The sequence below is a fragment of the Musca autumnalis genome, unplaced genomic scaffold (genome assembly GCF_047663935.1).
Source record: "Musca autumnalis isolate F117 unplaced genomic scaffold, ASM4766393v1 scaffold_2, whole genome shotgun sequence".
In the NCBI taxonomy this organism is placed as follows: Eukaryota; Metazoa; Arthropoda; class Insecta; order Diptera; family Muscidae; genus Musca; species Musca autumnalis.
Genome location: NW_027411755.1, coordinates 63,676,430 through 63,702,819, shown reverse-complemented (window position 1 = coordinate 63,702,819; position 26,390 = coordinate 63,676,430). Strand labels below are relative to the sequence as shown.

Sequence of the window (26,390 nt, the reverse complement as noted above, 5' to 3'; positions counted from 1 at the left end):
AATCATAAAACGTAACACTTTCAACGAAAAAACTTGTCATATATCTGACATCATCAGCTAAGTTTTATAACTGAAACTGTTTCACTACTAATCACTTTAGTTACCAGCCCCACCAAACATCTGTCATAAAATTTCAAGCGAACTTGATTCATAAATTTTATAAAATTCTTATCAGTTGTCTGATAAGAAACATTTAAATTTTTCATTGAGTATTTCACGTGCGAAAATAAAAATACACATTTTTGCCTCATTTTAAATGTTAAAATTTTCTTATCACTATTAATTTTTCACATGGCACAACACAGTGTTACGGGTTTAACAAATTAAGCATTTTTTTCAATGTGGTCTTTTTTCCGAATTCTTGGTGCTCTTCTATAAAAAGATCTGTTGGCCATCCGTGAGCGTAGCAATTCATGTCCTCCTTAAGATTTTTAAAAAATCAAATTTGCTGTTGTATCTGTTTGAGACACTTTCTCATGGAATATATTTTTTCAGCAACATTTTCCGCACCATTTCCTCTAGAAAAATGTTTTTGCAACATTTTCTCATAAAAATTATGTTTCCGCAACATTGTAGCCAAAAATATTTTCCACATCATTTTATCATCGAACATTTTTCTGCAACATTTTCACATAGAAAAAATATTAGGCAAAATTTTTACATATAAATTATTTTTCTACACAACATATTCCCATAGAAAATATTTTCCGCAGCATTTTCTTTCACAAAATATTTTTTCAGCATTGAAAATATTATCTTAAAATTTTTTAAGAGAAACAGTTTCACCTGCAACATTCATTCATATAAAATTTATTTCCAAAACATTTTGTCATAGCAAATATTTTTCGGCAACATTTTGCCACATACAGTTTTTCTGACAATGTTTATTTTTTCTCAACATATACTCAGAGCAAATATATATCCCGGAACAGTTTACCATATAATTTTTATTTCAGAAACATTTCTAATAGAAAAAAAAATACAATCGAAAACAGTTTTCCGCCACATTTTGCAATAGAAATTGTTTTTTGCAACATATCTCATAGAAAATGTATTTTTCACAAAATTTACGCATATAAAATAGTTTGTCAGCAATATTAAATCACATTTTCTCCCAGAAATAATTTTTCCGAAAATTAGAATAAGCTTTCAAATGTCTCTGTCTGATTAAAGTCCGGATTTACATTAGAAAATATTCTTTGCCGTAATTATTATCTTGATGCCAAGAGAGATAAAGCGTATGGCAATCCTTTGCCTATCAACATCCTTACTCTCACCGTCAAACTGAAGTTGCCGTAAAGGAAATTACCTATCCTAAATATGGGTAAAGTCAATTTATATCGTGTTTAAGTATCTCTAATCATAAAACGTAACACTTTCAACGAAAAAAGTTGTCATATATCTGACATCATCAGCTAAGTTTTACAACTGAAACTGTTTCACTACTAATCACTTTAGTTACCAGCCCCACCAAACATCTGTCATAAAATTTCAAACGAACTTGATTCATAAATTTTATAAAATTCTTATCAGTTGTCTGATAAGAAACATTTTAATTTTTTATTGAATATTTCACGTGCGAAAATAAAAATACACATTTTTGCCTCATTTTAAATGTTAAAATTTTCTTATCACTATTAATTTTTCACATGGCACAACACAGTGTTACGGGTTTAACGAATTAATCATTTTTATACCCTCCAACATATGGAGGGTATAATTAAATTTGTCATTCCGTTTGTAACACATCGAAATATTTGTCGGAGACCCTATAAAGTATATATATTATTGATCAGCATAAGTCGAACTAACCATGTTCGTCTGTCCGTCCGTCCGTCTACCCGTCTGTTGAAATCAGGATACAGCTCGCAATTTTTAAGATAGAGTGTCAAAATTTGGTACTGAAGTTTTTATTACTTCCAGGATGGTTGGTATTGAAAATGGGATATATCGGTCCACGTTTTGATATAGCCCTCATAGAAGGATACCTCCCGATTTTCGGTATTTTTGATATTTTAGCTCCACCAAAATGGCTAAAATTTGGTATTTAGTCATCGTTGGATGTATAAAACTTTCCACCTGAAATTTGTTGGTATAGATCCACGCCTTCACATAGCCCCCATAGAACGGTACCTCCCGATTTTCGGTATTTTGAAGGTAGTGGCCACAATGATCCACCGAAATGGCGGAAATTTGGTACTTAGTCTTGGTTGCGGGTATAGAACTTTCCCCAAGAAATTTGCGGGTATACGTCCACGCCTTCATATAGCCCCCATAGAACGGTACCTCCCGATTTTCGGTATTTTAAAGGTTGTGGCCACAATAATCCACCGATATGGCTAAAATTTGGTGCTTAGACTTCATTGGTGGTATTAAACTTTCCTCCAGAAATTTGTCGGTACAGGTTCATGTCTTAGTATAGCCTCCATAGGGCGGTACTTCCCGAATGTGGTTATTGTGAAAATTAGCCACATTTTTTACCGAAATTTCTGAAATTTGGAATTTTGTCTTCTTCATACACGAAGGGAAATTGTTCCATTTTACTTAAATACAAATCGTGGTGGAGGGTATAACAAATTCGGCCCGACCGAACTTAACGCCGTTCTTACTTGTTTTTAATGTGATCTATTTCCGAATTCTTGGTGCTCTTCTATAAAAAGATCTGTTGGCCATCCGTGAGAGTAGCAATTCATGTCCTCCTTAAGATTTTAAAAAATCAAATTTGCTGTTGTGTCTGTTTGCGACACTTTCTCATAGAAAATATGTTTTCAGCAACATTTACTCAGAAACTATTTTTTCCACACCATTTTCTCTAAAAAAATATTTTTCGCAACATTTTCTCATAAAAAATATTGTTTACGCAACATTGTAGCCCAAAAATATTTTCTACAACATTTTATCATCGAAAATATTATTCTGCAACATTTTCACATAGAAAAATATTAGGCAAATTTTTCAAATATAAATTATTTTTCTACACAACATATTCCCATAGAAAATATTTTTCCGCAACATTTTCTTTCACAAAATATTTTTTCAGGATTGAAAATATTATCTTAACATTTTCTAAGAGAAAATGTTTCACCAGCAGCATTCATTCATATAAAATTTATTTTCAAAATCTTTTGTCATATCAAATATTTTTCCGCAACAATGTTTTATCCTCACAATGTTTATTTTTTTGCAACATATATGTACTCAGAGCAAATATATATGCCGGAACAGTTTCTTATATAAACTATATTTCAGAAAAATTTTCTAATGGAAAAAAATACAACAGAAAATAGTTTCCCGCCACATTTTCCAATAGAAATTATTTTTGCAACATATAACATGGCAAATGTCTTTTCCACAACAGTTACGCACATAAAATAGTTTGTCCGCAGTATTAACTCTCATTTTCTCTGAGAAATTATTTTTCCGAAATATTTTTAATTTTTCCACAAAATATTCGAATTGAAAATATTTTTTGCAACATTTTCTCAAAGAGAATTTTTTTTGCGCCACAACATCATCTAATAAAAAATAGGTATGTCTTTTTACTTACTAAATGTTTCTGAAACATATTTTTCAGCAAATTTTCCTTTATACAACTGTCAAAATTTGAAGCATTTGTAATAATTATTACAAATTATCGAGTACGCAGACCCACTTAATAATTAACCCGCAACATGTTTCCACTGAAAATATTTTTTTGTGACATTTTCTCATAGAAAATATTAGACACATAAAATTTTCTTATATAAAATCTTTTGTTATAGAAAATATTTGACCCGCAATATATTCTAATAGAAAATATTTGACCTACAACATTTTCTAATAGAAAATATTTGAACAGAAACATTTTCTAATAGAAAATCTTTGAACAGCAACATTTCCTGATTTCCTGAAAATCATTGAATCGCAAGATTTTGCAAAATAAAATATTTTACTCGAAGCATTTTACCATAGAAGATATTTGTTCCTCAATATATTCCTATAGAAAATATTTGACCCGTAAAATTTCCTCAAAGAATTTTTTTTCCTGGACATATTTCCGTTTTTGCATAGAAAATATTTTGCCACAACATTTTTGGGTAGAAAAAATTTAACCTGAAACAGTTTCTCATAAAAAATTTTTGACCTGCAACATTTTTTATAAAAACACTATGCAACACTGAAAATGCAAACAACTTCTAATATTAATTTTTTGAAAGTACATATTTAGACTACAAAAATCCTAGTTGGGTTTTGTCCTGTCAGATCCAGTTCGGATTTTATGGCCTCATCTAAACCGGGCTAAATCTACACTTTTTTGCATTTATCAGGCCTATATCTCAGGAACGAATAGGAATTTGGCCTTGCTGTCTTTAGCAATATTGTAGCCATAAACTAGTAGAACTTATCTTTTGAAAAAACCACATAAGAAAAACTCCATCTAGGGCATCCAAATCTATAAAATATAGAAAATTTTACATAATTGCTGAAATTCTGGTCAGTATCGGCTAAACTATTGGTAGTTGAACCAAGTAACCTCTTGCAAAAATCTTCCAAATAAAGTTCTCAACAATTCTTCAGAACATTCTGAAACTCTAAAATGCTTACTTCGTGTTGTTTCAGCGGTATTTTGCATCATATCTTTTACAACAAGTATTTTAAACACAGTTCACACCAACAGTTTATTCTCGCATTTCGGATTTCACTACATTATTGACATTTTTATTAAATCGTCGTTGAGAAATGTACTGAAAACAACGGGACAGAGGCATTTTACAACAATGACATGTTCTGAAGAGTTGTGTATTACATTCCATGGAATATTTTTCCAAAAGAAAATATTCAGAAAAAATTAACGGTTTTGGAGATGCGGTGCGAAATGTATAAAAATTGTGGTATTTTTGCATATATTTTGAAATTTGAGGCAATAAATGTAGTTTTTCGAGTTCATTATTTCTCCAAATATTGTTTTTTTTGTCCTTATCTACAAATTTGCTTCAGAAGTCAGAAGAAGATTCGCATTGGTTTCAGAGATATAGCCCCGAATTTCTGTAAAAACTCAATATTTTACCATGTTTACATGGGGCCATAAAATCCGAGCTGGATCTGACACAACAAAACCCAACTAGGGTTTCTTGGCGTATGGTCTGTACTTTCAAAAAATCTTCAGTTCGAATTGTTTGCACAAGATCACCTTAAAAATTTTGCACAGTGAAATTGATCCGCAACATTTTCTCATAACAATATGTAACCGCAACATTTTCTAATAGAAAATATTTTCTCCTCACCATAGTCCCATAGAAAATATTTTTCCACAACATTTCTCATTGAAAACACTTTTCTGCAAATTTGCTCATTAAAAATATACGTTGCGCAACAGTTTGTCATAGAAAACATTTGACCCGAAACAGTTTCTAATAGATAACAATTGACGCCGCATTGACACACATTATCTTCACATTAAAAATTTCACCCGCAGCATTTTGTAATAGAAAATATTATTTTCACAACATATTCCCTTAGAAAATATTTTTTCAAGAACATATCTTCCGCAATTATTTTTTACAACATTGTTTTTAAAAAATAATTTCTACAACATTCTATTTTTTCTGCAACATATATGACCAACAACATTTTCTCATAGAAAATACTTGACCCACAACATGTTTCCTTAGAAAAATATTGGACGGCACATATTTTCCTAGAAAATATTTTTCCGTAAAACTTTCTGATAGGAAATATTTTTTTGGCAACATATTTTATTTAAACCTATTTTTTCAGCAACATTTTCTCGCAGGAAATAGTTCTTTCGCAACATATTGAATCGAGAATATTTTCCCCAACATTTTCTCATAGAATACATTTTTCTTCAAAAATTTTTGCATTCATTTTTCAGCAACATTATCTCTGAAAAATATTTTCCGCAACATTTATTTACTGAAAATATTTTTTTATTTCTTCATAAAAAATATTCTTCTACAAGAAGACCTAATGGTCTTCTACGAGAGTACCTATTGGGCCCTCCATAAAATTCTTAAAAAAAAAAACAGGTATATTCTTGCAAAATTTTTTAAAAAAAAATCCTTATTTATTGTTGTTTTTAATTTCTGCTGAAGTTCTTTAAAAAAATATGCGTTTATTGTTGCAAAAAATCCAACTTTATTGTTGCCTTTAATTTCTGCTGAAATTCTTTAAAAATTCCATGTTTATTGTTGCCTTTAATTTCTGCTGAAATTCTTTAAAAAATCCATGTTTATTGTTGCCATTAATTTCTGCTGAAATTCTTTAAAAAATCCATGTTTATTGTTGCCTTTAATTTCCGCTGAATTTCCTTAAAAATCCATGTTTATTGTTACCTTTAATTTCTGCTGAAATTCTTTAAAAAATCCATGTTCATTGTTGCCTTTAATTTCTGCTGAAATTCTTTAAAAGATCCATGATTATTGTTGCCTTTAATTTCTGCTGAAATTCTTTAAAAAATCCATGTTTATTGTTGCCTTTAATTTCTGCTGAAATTCTTTAAAAATTCCATGTTTATTGTTGCCATTAATTTCTGCTGAAATTCTTTAAAAATCCATGTTTATTGTTGCCTTTAATTTCTGCTGAATTTCCTTAAAAATCCATGTTTATTGTTACCTTTAATTTCTGCTGAAATTCCTTAAAAAATCCATGTTTATTGTTGCCTTTAATTTCTGCTGAAATTCCTTAAAAAATCCAACTTTATTGTTGCCTTTAATTTTTGCTGAAATTCTTTTAAAATTCCATGTTTATTGTTGCCTTTAATTTCTGCTGAATTTCCTTAAAAAATCCATGTTTATTGTTGCCTTTAATTTCTGCTGAATTTCCTTAAAAAATCCATGTTTATTGTTGCCTTTAATTTCTGCTGAAATTCTTTAAAAAATCCATGTTTATTGTTGCCTTTAATTTCTGCTGAAATTCTTTAAAAAATCCATGTTTATTGTTGCCTTTTATTGCTGTAAAAATTCTTTAAAAATTCCACGTTTATTGTTGTCTTTTATTGGCTGCAAAAATTCTTTAAAAAATCCATGTTTATTGTTGCCTTTAATTTCTGCTGAAATTCTTTAACAAATCCATGTTTATTGTTGCCTTCAATTTCTGCTGAAATTCTTTAAAAAATCCATGTTTATTGATGCCTTTAATTTCTGCTGAAATTCTTTACAAAAATCCATATTTATTGTTGCCTTTAATTTCTGCTGAAATTCTTTAAAAAATCCATGTTTATTGTTGCCTTCAATTTCTGCTGAAATTCTTTAAAAAATCCATGTTTATTGTTACCTTTAATTTCTGCTGAAATTCTTTAAAAAATCCATGATTATTGTTGCCTTTAATTTCTGCTGAAATTCTTTAAAAGATCCATGATTATTGTTGCCTTTAATTTCTGCTGAAATTCTTTAAAAAATCCATGTTTATTGTTGCCTTTAATTTCTGCTGAAATTCTTTAACAAATCCATGTTCATTGTTGCCTTTAATTTCTGCTGAAATTCTTTAAAAGATCCATGATTATTGTTGCCTTTAATTTCTGCTGAAATTCTTTAAAAAATCCATGTTTATTGTTGCCTTTAATTTCTGCTGAAATTCTTTAAAAAATCCATGTTTATTGTTGCCTTTAATTTCTGCTGAAATTCTTTAAAAAATCCATGTTTATTGTTGCCTTTTATTGCTGTAAAAATTCTTTAAAAATTCCACGTTTATTGTTGTCTTTTATTGGCTGCAAAAATTCTTTAAAAAATCCATGTTTATTGTTGCCTTTAAATTCTGCTGAAATTCTTTAACAAATCCATGTTTATTGTTGCCTTTAATTTCTGCTGAAATTCTTTAAAAAAATCCATATTTATTGTTGCCTTTAATTTCTGCTGAAATTCTTTAAAAAATCCATGTTTATTGTTGCCTTCAATTTCTGCTGAAATTCTTTAAAAAATCCATGTTTATTGATGCCTTTAATTTCTGCTGAAATTCTTTTAAAAAATCCACGTTTATTGTTGCCTTTTATTGCTGTAAAAATTCTTTAAAAAATCCACGTTTATTGTTGTCTTTTATTGGCTGCAAAAATTCTTTAAAAAAATCCACGTTTATTGTTGTCTTTTATTGCTGCAAAAATTATTAAAAAACGTGTTTATTGTTGCATTTCATTGCTCCTAAAATTCTTTAAAAAATTCACATTTATCGTTACCTTTGGGCCTTTAGAATTTAAAATTGTTTTCAAACTCTTTCCACTGTATTTCAATTAATAAACGTAATTTTCCAAAAATAATTCAATTACTTAATACCAATGAACTGTCAAGTGTAATAAATTAGAGGATTTCGACGACAACAACAACGATAACAATTTAATGAAAGCACAAGTCCGGCAAACAACATATTGTTTGACAAATTCATTTAAACATAAAAATAAACAGTATTTAGGTTAATGACATCATTAAAATACCATGGAATGGAGGAAGGAATTCCATTCAACAGAAATTGTTATTAGCGATAAGAACAATAAGTGAGTGAGTGGTCTACAAAAAACACATACCCACCTTTATCTCTAAATTGTTAAGGCTTATTAATTTTTAAGTTTCCAAAAATTGTTAAATAAAAAAACTATCTACCTAAACCAAAATAAAATTGGCTATTATTATTAAATTGTTTTCCATTTTAATAAAAATTTATTTTTATTATTTTTATTTTTCTCTCTCTTTTTACCCCCTAAAAACACAACATCAATGACAACCAACCATCCTACCACCGACCGTTATATGTAATTCTGAACGTTTCTCCAATAATACTCTAAACAGCAAAAAGATGTACCCTGGCATCAGGTATGGACACATATGAAACGTTTGTCTCACGCCTCCAAAGTTAATTCGACAACAACGTTGTGTGCCCAGAAAACTGATATCACATCGACGGGCAAATCCATAATTTTTCCCGATAGAACAGCCTCCCTTAAAGATTCGTTGTGTGCGCAGCAGGTGTTTTCACGGCCAGATATGGTAGGCACAACAACAACTACTATTATCCTACTCTAGTATTCGATTATCCTATTTTGTTGGTCTTGTGGAAAATTGGACGAAATTTTTTATTTAAATTGGAATGGTTCTTCTTTTTTTGGTTTGTTTTGATTATCATATTGTAGATTAGTATGTACGCTATTCCACCTTTTGCTTCCTTGATTTTTTTTGGATTATTGAATTGGAAATTTAAAATTTTTGTAGTTATGGTTATGGTAATGGCTTCATTTTCATTTCTTTGGTTTTGGTTTTTATATTAAATTTTGTTTTTAATTTATTCAAGGTTAAGTGAATGAATTTTATTAAGAAGATTTTTTGAGATTTGATTTTTTGTAACGATTTTTATTTGATAATGTTTTTGGAATGCAATTCACTTGTTTGACATCAACTGCACATTCAATAATGAGAAAAGAATGACTGGTCTGCAAGGAATAAAGAAGTCTTGTCAGAAACCCATTAGAATCATATATAAAAAATATTTTTATTTTTTGTATATATTTTTATATTCTATGAGAATTTGTCTTCTTTGAAAAGACCTATTGGTCTTCTATGAGAAGACCACTTGATTTTCATTGAGAGAACCTAATGATCTTCTATGTGAAGACCACATAGTCTCATTGAAAGTATTTTACCCGGCAACATAAAATACTTCCTTCGCAACATTTTTTATGGAAAATATTTTACCCGCTATATATTCTAATGGAATATAATATTTCGGCAACATTTTCTAAACGAAAATATTTAATAGAAAATATTTGACCCACAACATTTTCTCATAGAATATATTTGACCCGCAACATTTACTCATCGAAAATATTTGACTCGCAATATTTTCTTATAGAAAATACTTCACCTGCAATATTTTCTAATAGAATATATCCTTTCTGAAACATTTTCGGATAGCAAATATTTAACCCCCATCACTATCTAATAGAAAATATGTGACCCGCAACATGGAATATAATGTTTCCGCAACATTTTCTCAAAAGAAAATATTTAATAGAAAATCTTTGAACCACAACATTTTCTCATAGAATATATTTGACCCGCAACATTTCCTCATCGAAAATATTTGACTCGCAATATTCTCTTATAGAAAATACTTCACCTGCAATATTTTCTAGTAGAATATATCTTTTCTGAAACATTTACTGAAAGCAAATATTTAACACCCATCACTTTCTAATAGAAAATATGTGACCCGCAACATTTTCTAATAGACAATATTTTACCCGCAACATTTTCTAATAGAAAATATGTGACCCGAAACATTTTCTAATAGAAACTATTTGACCTGCAACATTTCTACTATTCTTTGAGAAGACCCCTTGGTATTCTGTGAGAAGTCTTTTGGACCTCTATGGAAATAACTTTTGGTCTTCTATGCGAAGACTTTTGGTATTATATTAAAAGAACTTTTGGTCTTCTATTAGAAGACGTTTTGGTCTTCTGTAAGAAGACGTTTTGGTCTTCTGTAAGAAGACCTTTCGATCCTCTATGAGAAGAATTGTGGTCTTCTGTAAGAAGACCTTTTAGTGTTCTGTGAGAAGATTTATTGCTCTTCTGTGTGAAGACTTTTTGGTCTTCTATGTGACGACCTTTTGGTTTTCTATTAAAATACCTCTAGTCTTCTTTGAGTGGACTTTTTGGTTTTCTCTGAGAAGATTTGTTGGTCCTCTGTGAGATGGCTTTATTTGTCTTTTTACCCTTTTGGGCATGTATGAGAAGACATTTGACCCGCAAACATTTTCCAATAGAAAGTATTCGACCCTCAACATTAGAAAATAGTTTACCTGCAACATTTTCTCACAGAAACTATTTGACCTGCAACATTTTCTATGAGACGACCTATTGCTCTACTATTAGAACTTTTTTGGTATTCTATGAGCTGACCTTTCGGCCTTCTATTTGGAGACCTTTTGTTCTTACATTAGAAGGCCCTTAGTTCTTCCATAAGAAGACCTTTTAGTCTTCTTTAAGAGGACCCTTCGGTCTTCAGTGAGAAGATTTTTGGTTCTATATGAAAAGAATTTTTGGTCTTCTATGAGAAGACTTTTTGGTCTTCTATAAGAAGATATTTTGTTCTTCTATAAGCAGACCTTTTAGTTTACATGAGAAGATGTTTTGATCCTCTATGAGAAGATGTTTGGTCTTCTATAAGACTAAATTTTGGTCTTCTATAAGAAGACCCTTTGGTCTTTTATGAGAAAACTTTTTCCTCTTCCATGAGAAGACCTCTTGATCTTCTACGATAATTTTTTTTCTTCTTCTATGTGAAGAGCTTTTGGTCTTCTCTGAGAACACCTTTTGTTATCTATGAGGAGACATTTTTCTTCTCTACGAGAAGACCTGTTTCTATATGAGAAGACCATTTGGTCTTCCATGATAAGACCTTTTGGTCCTCTATGAGAAGACCATTTGGTCTTCAATTAAACTACTTTTCGGTCTCCTATGAGAAGATTTTCTTGTCTTCTATGAGAAGATCTTTTGGTCTTCAACGAGAAGGCCTTTTGGTTTTTTATGAGAAGGCCTATTGGTCTTCTACGAGAAGACCTTTTGGTTTTCTTTGAGAAGATCTTCTGGCCTTCCGTGAGGGACCTAATAGTCTTCTTTGAGAAGACCTAATGGTCTTCTATAAGAAGGAATATTGGTCTTCTATACTTTCTGGTCTTCTAATAGAAGACTTTTTGTCGCCTGTGAGACCCCCTTTGATCTTTTATAAAAAAATCTTTAGATCTTCTTTGAGAATAAATTTTGGTCTTCTATGAGAAGGCCTTTTGGATCTCTATGTGAAACCCTTTCGGTTATCTATGAGAAGTCCTTTGTTGTTGTAGCAACGCAAATATGTTCCTTCGAGGGGAGGAGCAGTGCCTCTAGTATCTTTGCTACTGGCGACAGGATGGAAATCGGCCCATACGATTCACCTCTGCTGGCATCGTTGCTTGTCTTCAGTAGCAGGCCACCCTGCCAAGTTTCCAGACATCTGGTACACTATGGGTGGCTAACGATATATTGAGGACACTTGTTATATACTTAACTCCGGGTTTATATTATTGCCTAATTTTTGCCATTGACATTCCGTGTGAATCCAACGCTTTGGATGATTTCGCGTTTCGGATGACGTCTGCAACTTCGGCCATCGTAAATTGTGGTGGTACCTCCTCGGCTGGGAGTGCTTTTCGTAGACGGCTTAGCGTAGCTCCCTTCGCCCTATCACTCTCAGGGTGCTTTATAAACTGACGGTTAATATAACAGGCGCACCTATACGAGTCAGTTACTGTAACGTTTTTGGAAGTAACAGCCGTTATATCATCCTATTTTCCCCGATTCGAGAGTGATTTAAGCAACAAATTTATTTAATCATGTACCAATGTTGCAGTGCTTGAGGTGGTCTTGTCAGTATTTCCGCTACAGTTCGCCTAATAGCCTGTTGACTTAAAGAGTAAGTTCTCCAACTCTTGGGTCTTCAGGGTTCATACGAAGAAGCTCATAACGCTCATTTGCCACACCTGAGAAATTTGGTCTGATTTCGGGTATTCGACCAGCAGATATGTAGCGAACGGTTGCTGCAGTGATGATGTTCCAAAAAGTTCCCTCAGTTACCCGAGAATCTGATGGAATGGATAGCTCTCTGAAGCGGTGATTGGTAAATTCTCTGAACTCTTGCCAATCAGCTTACCCATCGTTTAGGCAAGTAAGGCTTTTAGAGGTTATGAACCAGGGTGGTCAATTTGCGGAGACGATGATAGAAAGGTGGTCTGGGCCAAGGGAAATGGTGGGTTGCCAGGATACATCATTTATCAATTGGATTGCAGGAACGTAGGTGTCTCGTATTCCGACGACGACGAAGTTGGCAAAATGCTGGGATATGTTATTGCACAGCTAGCAGCAACATAACAGCCATCGCCGTAATCCTGGAGGCGAACAGCCTTAGAACAGCCTCGGAAGTGCCCCCATTCCCTACATACATTACATATGTACATCTCACCGATATTGATATGTGGTGGATTGCAAACGGAACAGATCCATGACTCGGGGTTTATCTCTAGCCCAACACAGATCGAAACAAGCTCGGAGCAGGCATTCCGGGATATATTGCCATCTCCATGTTAAAAACACACTAATTGTTAAGGTAACGACCCCAGATCGAAGATTCCTCCGAGTCCATCCGGTAAATAGAACCATCAGCCGTGGGATTGTATGATAAGCCTTAGTGGTTCATGTTGTCATCCACTTTACATGTTACCATGATATTTAAGTAACCACGTGCGCCCCTGTTAAAAAAAATAATGCAAAGCCCTCCTATATGACGTTCAAGAAATAAAATTAATTTCAAAGAATATTCTCTTAGCATTTTCCATAACCCTGATCTAGATTTTCCCTCGTTTCTTTAGCAGTACGTTCATATTTACTGCTATTTAAGTTTTGTTGTTATTTTTTACAGTCTTTTTCTTTTGAGTTATACTTTTTCAAGCCCATTAATAATTACTTATATAACATGGTTATTTACATGCCCATACACATAATTTATAACTTGATATGTGGAATAAAACCTACCTGTCTACCTACTCAGGCTCTCAAGTAAAACAAAAAAAAAAACTTTAACACACAAACTCGAAAAGGGAGGGAAACCGTAACAAACATTTACTCTCTTGGCAAACTGTAAAGAAAACCTCCTCACAGAATGAATACTCATATTTGCTGAATGCCAAGATAGTCGTTTTTTTTTTGTAGAAGTGAAATCCGTTTTCCGTTCTTCTTCCTCTATGGTTCCACACTACACTTAGTTGAAGAATAACATTTGTCTAAATTACAATTACATCTATTATTTCTCTTGAGCATTTTTCTTTTATTCCTTCGTTTTTTTTGCAACCATTAGCTGTTGATTTTCTTTTGAATTTAAATGTAGGTTTTTCGTTCTTTGTAAGTGATGTTCCATTTCTTTTCCGTTTTCAGTTTCTTTGTGTTATTCATGAATGGATAGAAGAGATTTTCCGAGGTGGGGTAAAATCTGGACTAGATGGATGGTAGGAAAGAGACTAATAAAGTTAGAGTTTTTGAGTTACAAAGACAATAAGAAGACAGTTACATAAGTAAAGATGAGATAGGGATTTTATAATGTTTACAAATGTCCTTATTTTGTTGTAGTAAGGAGGGCGTCTAGTTTAAATTGTGTGGCCACTCCATGCCATTTAGAGTACAAAGACAAAATAATCCCAGGACAGCATGTAACTCAAGAAGTCATCAAAACTTATTGCCAATGGGACTGGGAACCCCTGTCCCCCAAATGTACAATATTATTTCCCCACCCCCCGTTCTTATCTCTGCAAAACCATAGTTGAAACTATTTTTCCCCACGAGAATGTGCACCAACGCTTTGTGAAAAATTTCTTTTGTTCCCATTCATGTTTATTTAGAATCCAAATGTTCATTCAGTTGGTTTTTTGTTGTTGTACTGGCGCTATTTGATAATTACCGCTAACGTCAGTTATTCTTTTTCTCTTCAAAGCTTAATTCGCCAACTTGCCACTAGCACACATTAGCTAAGTTTGTTTGCTACTGTTTTGTTGCTGCAAAACAATGGCAAAATCCCTTACATACCATTTTCGCTTTGTTTTTTTTTTGTGGGCACTTTTTGTGAGTGAGTTTTTAAAATATTTTAATTGTATTCTTAAAACAAACATTGTATTTTTTGTGTTTGTTAATGGTTTCAATTCGTAAAATACAATAGAAATGGAAGTTTTTATTTGTAATGTTACGTAGGGAGTCAGTCATTAAATATTATTCTTTCCTTAATTGCCTTGAACTAAGCAAATGGGAAAATAGAATGGATGACGGAAGCAAAGCTTGGAGCTTTGCAAATCTCCCATAATTATCAGGTTTTCAGTTACAATAATTCAGGGTTAAATTTCTTAAAAATAAAAGAATACACGATTTTTAGACGACCATGATGTTTTCACACGGAAAACCATTATATATTTTCAAAGATGTCACTGAAGTTCATGAAGTCGTATCAGAATGTGTCCCTCTTATATAAGAAGCCATAAGTTTTTCTTCTCTAGCATAAGCGGTCTATGTGGTTAAAACATTCCAAGTACTCCTCAATCAACTACAAACAGCAATGGTCGTCTGTACAATCTGGCGGACACGCACACATTGTGTCTCGGTAACTTATTATTGTGTAATGTGTTATATAATTGGTTTTGCCTTGCAAATTAAAAACAGTACTTCCTTATTATATTTTAAATACTGGAATGTTGCTTATTTGCATCACATTGTAATGAGAATATTGATGATTGAATGGTCTAAACCTAAAAAGGAAACTACCGGAACGAAGCATTGAGCGTTGAAAATTGTTATGCAAATTTCTGGCACCATGGACTGATATCAGCTACATTAGGGGCGAGTTTTCGTCAAGTTCATATTCATAAAATTCCACGAAAGAGGGAACGAAGGTACATGCTTAGCTCTTAAAGGACACTGTACCAGATAAATGGTATGAGGGCTGAACGATAACTATCTGGCCTGACAATGAAAACGCGAATATTTACCATCAAGAACGGTTTTATTGTTTTCTTAAGTAGTTTCCAGCTTGATTTATACACTTTTTTGTGTTCTCAAACCTGAAGTACTTTTTCCACTCCGATTGAGACACCTCCAAAACATGGTTTTTGAACGCTTTTACAGCATCTTTAGGTAACAAAAATCGTTGACCCCGCCTTTTTTCTTGATGTTGTGGAATGAAATGAAGTCATTGGATCCCCAGTCAGGGCTGCACGGCGGATGACCCATCAATTCCACGTTATGTCTGGTCAAACAGGCGCTGGTTTGAATTGATGTGTGAGAGCCCACATTGTCATGATGCAGAATGATTTGTCTTTTCCTGTTCGTTTTTCTAAGTTCTCAGGAGACTTCAGGCAAACAAATTATAGTGTACCACTCAGAATTAAACGTCCTATATTTCAGTTTTTCTGAAGAAACAGGCAACCTTTTTCTTCGAAGTGCTTCTTACATAAACAACTTTCGTTTGATTTGGTTCACTTTCGAAGACCCAAACGGCCGATTCCTGCTTTGTTTCAGATTCGTCGTCTGTGACACAATTTCTTTGAACCAATTCACAGGTGCCCTTTTTTGACCGATTGTCCAATTTTGCTGAATCTAACGAGAAAAATAAATTTTTGCGGACAGGTGTTTATGCAATATAAAATGTTAATTGGTGGAAGAAATTACCAAGGATGCCTCTATCTCACGGTATTAAGCCTGGCGATCTCGCATTATCCGTTCATGCCCGGCATATTTTTTCCTAGCACAACGATCGATTTTGGGTGACCCTCATGACCTTCGTTTTTGGCGAGTGCCGACCCCGGTTGAATTCACTAAAGCAGTTTTTCATAGTCCTATAGGATGGTCCTTTATCGACATACAAAGATTTGATTTGATCGATTCACTCTTGCGGTGATTAACTACGTAAAATTTTTGAAAAATTGTTGGACGAAAATGGTCACAAGTAACATGGTCGTACGACAAACTGTCTCGAGTGAGCATAGGCTAAAAACTGTCAAACCATCAAAAAAATTCAAATATGAATCGAGGTGCAATAAATATTGTGAGAGAAGTATCCCTTGCCCCTTTGGAAATGTTTGCGAGAACATTGTGAATGATTTGAAAGAGTCTCAATCAGCATTTTCTATTTGTTTTTTTTATGGGCCCCTAAAAACTTGAGACCTTGGTGTCAAAAAGGATAATTTTGTTAGGCTATGACTCAAAAAAATTACACACAGTGATACAGACAGCCAGACAACCTTACAATTATTCAGCTGATACTTACGTGTTCCTATTGGTAAACTGGTCACTTAAGCTTAAATAAAATACAGATTTATTAAGCGGCAGCAAAAGCAAGGTCTTCAAAGATTTACAGATGATTGAATAGATATAGGTTGGATTACTTCAATCAATTAGCTTTTTGACACATAAATAGACACCGATTAATTAGGTGGTCGATAAAAGCTTGCGATTGTCTCCAAAACTCGATACACTTAGAGGTGAATAATTGAATTTACTCGCCTGCAAAACCGGTTTAAGATCAATGAGTACAACACTTAGACGAACACAATCATCTGGGTACGCAAATATCTCAATCCCTTCAGTATCCCTTCACCCCTCATTGGGGAAATCCTTGCTTTAGTCGATTTGTTAGTTATTTTTGAATTCCACATATATCACCTCTATGATTCACTCTATCGGATTTGGACTTTTTATTTCTGAATTTCACGTATGACTGGACATATATTTGATGACCCAACGTTTCAAACAACATGGGAGGGTACTTATTTCTATGTCCTCTTATAGTGTGGCACGGTCGAACGTATCAAATGCTTTTGATAGGCTCAAGTCTAATATAACTGTTGTTTAAAATGGTCTGTTCTGGTTGAGATCTCGACTAATATGTGTGAAAATTACGGCCTGGACTGTTGTGGTTTTGTTTGCATTGCTTCCGGAACCCATGTTGACAATGCGCAACTGGATCACACTCTCTAATGCTTAGAAGGAAGAAAGGTGAGATCGGCCTGTATGACCCATCCTTGCTGGCATCTTTACCTGGTGTCAATAGAGGGATCACACTGCCTATATTCCTAGGATTCAGGGCTTATTAGGGGGGCTAACGACAAGTTGAAGAATTTGGAAGATTGTGCGCTTCGATTACATCCACAACATCGGTGTAACTCCTCCTCATAAAGATATTGCATACGCCTTAATATCCTTATCTTTGCACTGTGGATATTGGTGTGCACAATAAATTGTCGAGAAAAATAACCTGCGCGCTTCTTTGGATCTGTCACGTCCAAGCCCCTAAACGTAACAGAAGTCCGAGTTCAGAGTTCTATAGCGCCTTAGCCGTTGTCCACAGTTTATAACCATCGGTTTTATTGTTTCTGCACTTCAAATGCATTACACATTGTTTCGATGTGTACACCAACCAGCGTATTATCTAATCTTGTCAGCTCTCTTGGGAAATTAGTTATTTTGTCAGTAATCGGTACAGTTACGTGGTTCAGAGGTTATGAAGTCGTGTGGTTAGAAAATTCAGGAAAAAATCAGAATAAAAAATCTTTAAGAAAATATTCAACTTCCCTTCGCACAACTCCTACCAACTTTCTGACCAAACATTATATGGTTGAAATATTTTCTGTGTAAATGTTTTATAAAGCTTCATATTTTTGCGAGCTTCGGGCTGAATTCTGCCCGAAGTCTGAATGAAATTCAGTAGAAAATTCTTACTTTCCCTTCCCATTGAAAATACTGAAATTTGGTCTTTATTTGTCTAGGATATATAACGTTTTTTCCAGAAAATGCCCTCATAGAACGGTAGCACCCGTTGTTTGTATTTCAAAGGCTTTAACCGAACTTGCTGAAATTATACCCTGACCAACAGAAATAATTGGTGGCCGCGATTTCTATGGAAAGGAATGACACTCAAACATGATTTACTTCCAAAATGGACTATGTCGGTCCATTCCTTCTGGTACCGCAACGCTTTAATCAAAATCCAATTTTTAGGGAAAAGGATATTGGTTTTGTAGACGGCTAAGGGCATATCTCTGTCTGCAAAGCCTACTGATACCTTTTTACTTTCTCTAAAAACCCCTACGGTGACCAACACTTTAGCGCCTTTTTATGGCATTTCTCGGATCGTGGTGTTTGTGTTCATGACTACAACATTATATTTTTTTGCTAGGGAAGCAAATGCATTCCTCTGTATGGACCCGAAATATCCCAATGTGTTTGAAGACCTCTCACATTACAATTTTTTTATGGGAACCCAAGACTTTTCACACTAAAGTGTAAAAAAAACTAATCTACCAAAAAGTGTAGACATAGGCCCATGTTTTGGTATAGCCCCGTATAACGGCACCGTCCGATTTCGATTAATGCTACCCTGACTTTGCAAAAACATTATACACTGTGCTATAGATAAACATGTTGTCATTGCATAAAAATACTTTACACGACCACAGCAAAAAGGAGAAGGGGAGAATTCTCCCTCATCAATGAGACAATCCCAATTCTACATTTTTTTTGGGCATGCTAACCATTTCATATAGCCCCATATAATTGTACTGCCCGAATTTAAGTGAATTTAAAGTTTTGGTCCAATGTTTATTAGGACGCTTTTCTATATGTTTTTCTCCTTTCCACCATATATAATCATATTTTATCTTCTTTTATTCAAAACATTTTCCAACCAAAGTTGTCATTTGTTATTATTATTTTTTGGTGTTTGTCATGTTTCTGAGCTGTCTGTCATATTGAGTTTTTGTCTCGCCACATTTTATGTACCATCGTGGCTGATGTTGTAATACTGACATATTATTGACAAATGCTAATAAACTGTCACTGAGTGGTGTCTACAACACAATTTTGATGTGAATTTTATGTGACAGCTTTAAAGTACTGTTTTGCGATGATAAATTTAAATATTTAACAAGTAAAAAGTCGTTAAGTTCGGCCGGGCCGAACTTTTTATACCCTCCACCATAAAATAGTCTTAATTAAAATGGAATAATTAGGGTCCTTTTACAATTTTAGTTGGAACAACTTTTCGACAATGGTTAGACATCTACTGCATCCCACTATTGCTTAAATTACACTGTGAACACAAATGTTGGGGCAGAGATAATTCCTTTTGGAGATGAAAGCCCTTCGGGGTTCATATTATACTCACCAAGGCCTTTCTTCCCCAAGAGGAATTTTCCGTGCCTCAGACTTTCACCTCCATTTTGTTGCACAGTGTTATCTAATCTAATCTAAAAAATGTGTTCAGCTAGGTGAAAGGTACCACCTACGGGACTATATCAAAGAGTCAACCTATCTTTAAATTTTTTGGCGGAAAAGTTTTATAGCTGCAGGGAACTTCAAGAGTCAAATTGAGGGTAGTTTCATCAATACAATGTAGACCCTCAAAAATGGACCCATGTTGACGAATTTTAGTGAAGAAATTTCGTGACCACTGAAAATTCCCGAAAATCGGGAGGTACAGTTGTATGGGGGGATATAGCAAAACATAAACCTATATTGACGATTATTTTTGAATAGACAAAATTGTAGCTAAAATTCTCAAAATACCGATCATTACAGCTAGTTCGGTTAAAAATTTCAGCTATAATTCTTAAAATACCGAAAATCGGGGCTATACCAAAACATGGACCTATGTTGACGATGTTTCGTTAGAGATGTTTTATGACCACTGAGAACTTCAAATGTCAAATTATAGCTATTTCGGTTAAAAACTGTAGCTAAAATTCTGAAAATACCGAAAATTGGGAGGTACCGTTATATGGGGGCTATACCAAAACATGGACCTATGTTGACGATGTTTGGTGGGGATGTTTCATGACCACTGACAACCTCAAACGTCAAATTGCAGAAAGTTCGGTTACAAATTGTGGCTAAAATTCTCAAAATACCGAAAATCGGGAGGTACCTCAAATGGCAAATTACAGCTAGTTCGGTTAAAAATTGTAACTAAAATGCTCAAAATACCGAAAATCGGGAGGTACCGTTATATGGGGGCTATACCAAAACATGGACCTATGTTGGAGATGTTTGGTCGAGATGTTTCACGACCACTGACAACCTCAAATGTCAAATTGCAGAAAGTTCGGTTACAAATTGTGGCTAAAATTCTCAAAATACCGAAAATCGGGAGGTACCGTTATGTGGGGGCTATACCAAAACATGGACCTATGTTGAGGATGCTTGGTGGAGATATTTCATGACCACTGAGAACCTCAAATGGCAGATTACAGCTAGTTCGGTTAAAAATTGTAGCTAAAATTCTCAAAACACCGAAAATCGGGAGGTACCGTTATATGGGGGCTATACCAAAACATGGACCTATGTTGACGATGTTTCGTGGAAATATTTCATGACCACTGAGAACCTCAAATGCAAAATTGCAGATAGTTCGGTTAAAAATTGTGGCTAAAATTCTCAAAATACCGAAAATCGGGAGGTACCGTTATATGGGGACTATACCAAAACATGGACCTGTGTTGACGATGTTTCTGTGGAGATGTTTTATGACCACTGAGAACTTCAAATGTCAAATTACAGCTATTTCGGTTAAAAACTGTAGCTAAAATTCTCAAAATACCGAAAATTGGGAGGTACCGTTATGTAGGGTCTATACCAAAACATGGACCTATGTTGACGATGTTTGGTGAGGATGTTTCGTGACCACTTAGAACCTCAAATGGCAAATTACAGCTAGTTCGGTTAAAAATTGTAACTAAAATGCTCAAAATACCGAAAATCGGGAGGTACCGTTATATGGGGGCTATACCAAAACATGGACCTATGTTGACGATGTTTGGTGGATATGTTTCATGAGCACTGAGAACCTCAAATGTCAAATTGCAGATAGTTCGGTTACAAATTGTGGCTAAAATTCTCAAAATACCGAAAATCAGGAGGTACCGTTATATGGGGACTATACCAAAACATGGACCTATGCACATATCCTTTGGGATATAGGTTTGTTGATCACTAGGAACCCTATGTGCCAAATTATAGCTAATTCGGTCGGCAAATGTGGAGAAGAACGTCAAAATACCTCAAATCCGGATGTACCGTAATATGGGGGCTATACCAAAAAGTGGACCGATATAGCCCATCTTCGAACTTGACCTGCCTATGGAAAAAATACCCTCGGGTGCAAAATTTCAGCACTCTATCTCAATTATTGCGGACGCTAGAGTGATTACAACAGACGGACAGACGGACATGGCTAGATCGTCTTAGAATTTTATCCTGATCAAGAATATATATACTTTATAGGGTCGCAAATGATTAGTTCGATGTGTTATAAACAGAATGACAAACTTAATATACCCTCCATACTATGGTGGAGGGTATAAAAACAAGCTGTCATTATTAGTTAAATTGGAATTTTACAAAAAAAAAAAAAAAAAAAGAAATAAATAAAATTCAATCGCCAATCAATTAAAGAATTAAGTGAGTGTGGAAAAAGATTGTGTTAAAATAGCGACAGAAATGATTGAGATGAATAGAACTTTGAATATAAATATTTTATGTATGTATGGAACAAGGGCATTGATTAGAGGGTCTAATTTGTCTTTATTAGGGGTGATGATTTTCTCGAAGAACAACATCGTCATTGAGGCCTACTCTTACCTGTCTAAATCATTCATCCAAAGAGATTATTAATTTACACCAATCCATTCAACCGTAGATTAAACTATAAATTTGTTCCAGAAATTACAACACGAAACGGTTGAATTTATTATAATTTGTGTCCCATTTTGTTTCTTTTTTTTTCAATACAATTTCCAAACAAATGTTGCTCCCATTTAATAAAAATGTCAGCAGCTGACATTTAAGCAACCCAAATTTTCATTCTAAACTAATGAGATAGGCTGTGGTAGCACCTTTTTGTATAAAACTGTTACAAAGTTTGGCATGGGGACATTTACAAAAACTCATTTAAACTTTGTTTAGAACCACAAGAAACAAAGATTCATTGATTAACTTTTAATGATGAAAAATTTACAAAAACGAGAAAAAACTCCATTGATTGCCTATAAAGGTGATTTGCATAAAAAACGACTTCTTTCTTCCTCCAAAGAATTGGCGGGCATAGGAAGTTGTTATTTTTGTAATATAATAGCAGCATCCAAAAAGAGACAACAATGGCCATCATTTAAGAATGATAATGGCTTAAGGCCTCATTTTTTATTCTTTTTTTGTTTTTGGTAAAGAAACTAGTTTTCGTGCCTACCATATACTCGAGCAACCTTTAAAGGTTTTTTTTTGTTTTTATGAGCGCGGCACACGTTGTGGTTGTTTACAAAAAAATATCAATGGCCAAGAAAATACATTTTTAACCGGTTTCCACAAAAAAAACATGCAAACAAACGGCCCAGCTATTGTAAAGATCTTAACTTCAAACTGGAAAATTAAAAGAAACAAAAAACGTTCTCAGTTTCAGTTGAACAGAACTCCCGCTCTTTTTCCATGAATGCATGCTATGTAGCTTAAAGCACTCAGCAGCTAAAAACCTCATGCAACTTTGGTTTTTTTCTTCATCTTTTAACGATTCTAGAATTTTGTTTCTCACAAGAATCTCAACTCATAGACATGCATACCTGCATACATTTATCTTTGTGCCAAGAAGTTTTATGCTGTAATTAATTTGTTGCCATAACAAATTTTTTTCCTCCGTGTAACACCAACATGAGATAATTGCCTCCAACACAAAAAAATTATATTCATCTGCTTGCAACATAAACTTGTTGGTTAGAATATCTCGTCGTCGTAATATCTGCCTCACACTTTAAAATACCTGCCTCACATTTTGTTGCCAACGATTTACAAGCCTGGTTTTACATATGTTTTTGCCGCTTTGTCCCGCAGACATGCTAAAGTGTCATTAATTAACATGCAATGCGACTTGTTCACGACGCAGCCGAACACTTGAACGAACAACAAGAACAGCAGAATTTAGTCATTTCATGTTTTGTGTTTGCATTCTATAGATAAATTAAAAATTAAATGAAGCGGAAATTTTAAATTAAAAAAAAAACATGAAAAATTGCAATAGCTGGCCCGAGCGACCAGTTGATGCCCTATCAGAAATTAAATTATTTATAGAATAAATAATGAAAAAATGTTAGGTTGAAGGTGGTGTAACTGGGTCTAATCAGTTACACCACGGAACGGAATAACTGATTCGACTCAAATGTTGCACAGCCTATATATATTTTGAATGTTTAAGCCACATTTTCCAGGCGAATTACCTGTAATTTCCAACCGAATTGGTAGAAATTCGAATTCTCGATTTATCTGTGGTTCACATTTACTCAGAATGTCCAGAATTGTCAAGTAAAAGACCTCAATTACCATGGGAACGGCCCGCTTTTGATCATAATTCAAGAAAATATTCCCAAGCCCACAAAATTATTAATTAAGAAAAATTGGATTTCGATTTTGTAGTCGGTATTTGATATGTCCATACCCAGCAAACCAATCGTACCGACATCGTAACGAAATCGGAACAAAATTCGGACGATACATCCGAAATCTGATCCGAAATCGTAACGATATCTTAACGAAAGTTGTATGCAGTGGTTGACATAATTTCGGAACGAAATGTCGGAGCGACATCGGATCGATTTCGGTCCGATTTCGTAACGAAATCTGAAGAAAATCCTTGGGAAATTCGGAAAGGAAATTTCTTTCCGACATTCGTTCCGAAATCGGAACGAAATCTGTACAAAATCTGAACTATTTCCTGTCCGAAAAATCGTTTAGAAATCGTAACGAAATCTGAACGACTTTGCTTCCGAAATTGTTCAGACTTGTCGGACATCAGACATTTGGTTTGCTGGGTAGATAAAAGTCTCAATTTCTGGCCGAAGGTTTGCGAAACTGAGATTTCAGGGTTAAACTTCGGCTTTACTATGGCTTTGCTAGGATTTATATATTAATATCTCCTTAGTCCGTTCATAAAAAGGTAGTTGGTTCAGATGGGCTGCAGTGAGATTGTCTTAGATGTCTATTGGTCAAATATAAAGACGTTTTCAGATCGCCTATAAAGACCCCTTACTGATCTCCTATAAAACTCCAAACGCCCTCTAAAAGCTACCTTCTAGAAGTCCAAAAATACCCCCTTCAGGTGTTTATAAAGGCTTACTTCTGGTAATCTATAAAGACTCCCTGTTGGTTGTCTATAAAGATTTCATTCAGGTCGTTTGTAAATACTTTCTTCTGATCGTCTATAAAGACCACCTTCTGGTCGTTTACAGAGATTCCCTTTTGGTTGTTTATAAATACTCCGTTCCTGTAGTCCATTAAGCTTCATTCTGGTCGTCTACAAATAAAGATGCTCTCTTTGACGCTTATGTATAAGACTACCTTATAGGTATCTATAAAGGCTCCCTTATGGTCAAGTACTAAACCTCCTTCTGGTCGTCAAAAAAGGCACAGTTTTGGTTATCTATAAAAGCTACCGTTTCGAAGTCTAAAAATACTCCCATATCGCTATGGCAGTCCGTCAAGACTCCATTTGGTCGCTTATAAAAACTTCATTGTGGTCGAATATAAAAATTCCCCTTTGGTCATTTATAAAAACTCCGTTCCGGCATACTACAAGACTCCCTTCGGGTCAACTATAAAGTCTCCCTTTTGGTCGTTCATAAAGGTTTCCTTCTGGTCGCTTATAAATAATCCTTCTGGTCGTTTATAAGGACTGCTTTCTGGTAAATACCATAAAGGCTACTTTATGTAGGTCGTTTATAAAAGCTCTCTCTGGTAGTCTATAAAGGCTACCTTCTGGTCCCTTATAAAGATTTCGTCTAGCCATCTATATTATCTCCCTATTCGTAGTCTATAAATGCTCCCTTCAGGTCAAATACTAAGACCTCCTTCTGGTCGCCAATAAAGGTACCGCTCTGGTTATCTATAAAAACAGCCTTTTCGAAGTCCTTAAATACTCCCTTATCGCTTATAAAAGAATCCCTTCTGGTCGTCTATAATGAATTCTTTCTTTTTTGCTTATAATACTCCCCTTCGGACGACCTATAAAGACTCCCTTCAGGAAATCTAGAAATACACCCTCCGGTAGTCGATCAAGACTCTATTCTGGCTCCATATAAAGACTTCAATCTGGTCGTCTATGAAGACTCCCTTCTGGCAGTCTACAAAGAAACCCTTCTATAGTTGTCTATAAAGACTCCCATGTGGTCGTCTATAAAAACTCCCTTCTTTTCGCTTATAAAGACTACCTTTGGTATCTATGGCAGTCTATTAAGACTCCATTTGGCTGCTTCTGGACGCCTACAAAGACTTCATGTATGTAGGTGATTTATAAAAGCTCTTTTTGGTAGTCTATAAAAACTTCCATGTGGACGACTATAAAAATTCCCTTTTGGTCGTTTATGAAAACTCCATTCCGCCCTACTACAAGACTCCCTTCGGGTCAATTATAAAGTCTACCTTTGGGAATTTATAAAGGTTTCCTTCTGGTCGCTTATAAAGAATCCTTCTGGTCGTTTATAAGGACTGATTTCTGGTCGTTCGTAAAGACTCTCTCGTCTTCCATAAAGGCTGCTTCTGGACGCTTACAAAGAAAAAAAGCTCTTTTTGGTAGTCTATAAAGGCTACCGTCCTTTGCCATTAAACAAAAAAATATTCTTTCTGTGGCAGCGGTGCTAACTGGAATACCATCAAAACTAAAACATATCGCTCATGTACTCAAAGAATGGCATAACTCAAAAATGCGTTTTCTCAGATGGCAATTTCTTTTGTATACCTTCAGCATTTATGCTAACGAGGGTATATACACTTTCATACGGGCAAAAGTACCTCATCGATATAATGGTT

The 26,390-nt window shown here is 34.2% G+C and overlaps 1 protein-coding gene across 7 annotated transcripts in view; it reads left to right on the top strand.

The window, feature by feature from the left end:
• Nucleotides 1-26,390, top strand: part of LOC141394003 (uncharacterized) — a 698,389-nt gene that overhangs the window by 49,108 nt on the left and 622,891 nt on the right. For 4 of the 7 annotated variants that reach the window (XR_012410231.1, XM_073967715.1, XM_073967717.1 and 1 more), the window contains exon 2: nucleotides 8,775-8,972. The exons of the other annotated variants lie outside the window; for them this stretch is intronic. Coding sequence is in view for 3 of the 4 variants with exons in the window: in XM_073967715.1 (XP_073823816.1) it covers nucleotides 8,775-8,972 (198 nt within the window). In the remaining variant the exon portion in view is untranslated. The remainder of the gene's footprint in view (nucleotides 1-8,774; nucleotides 8,973-26,390) is intronic. 7 annotated transcript variants of the gene reach the window in all.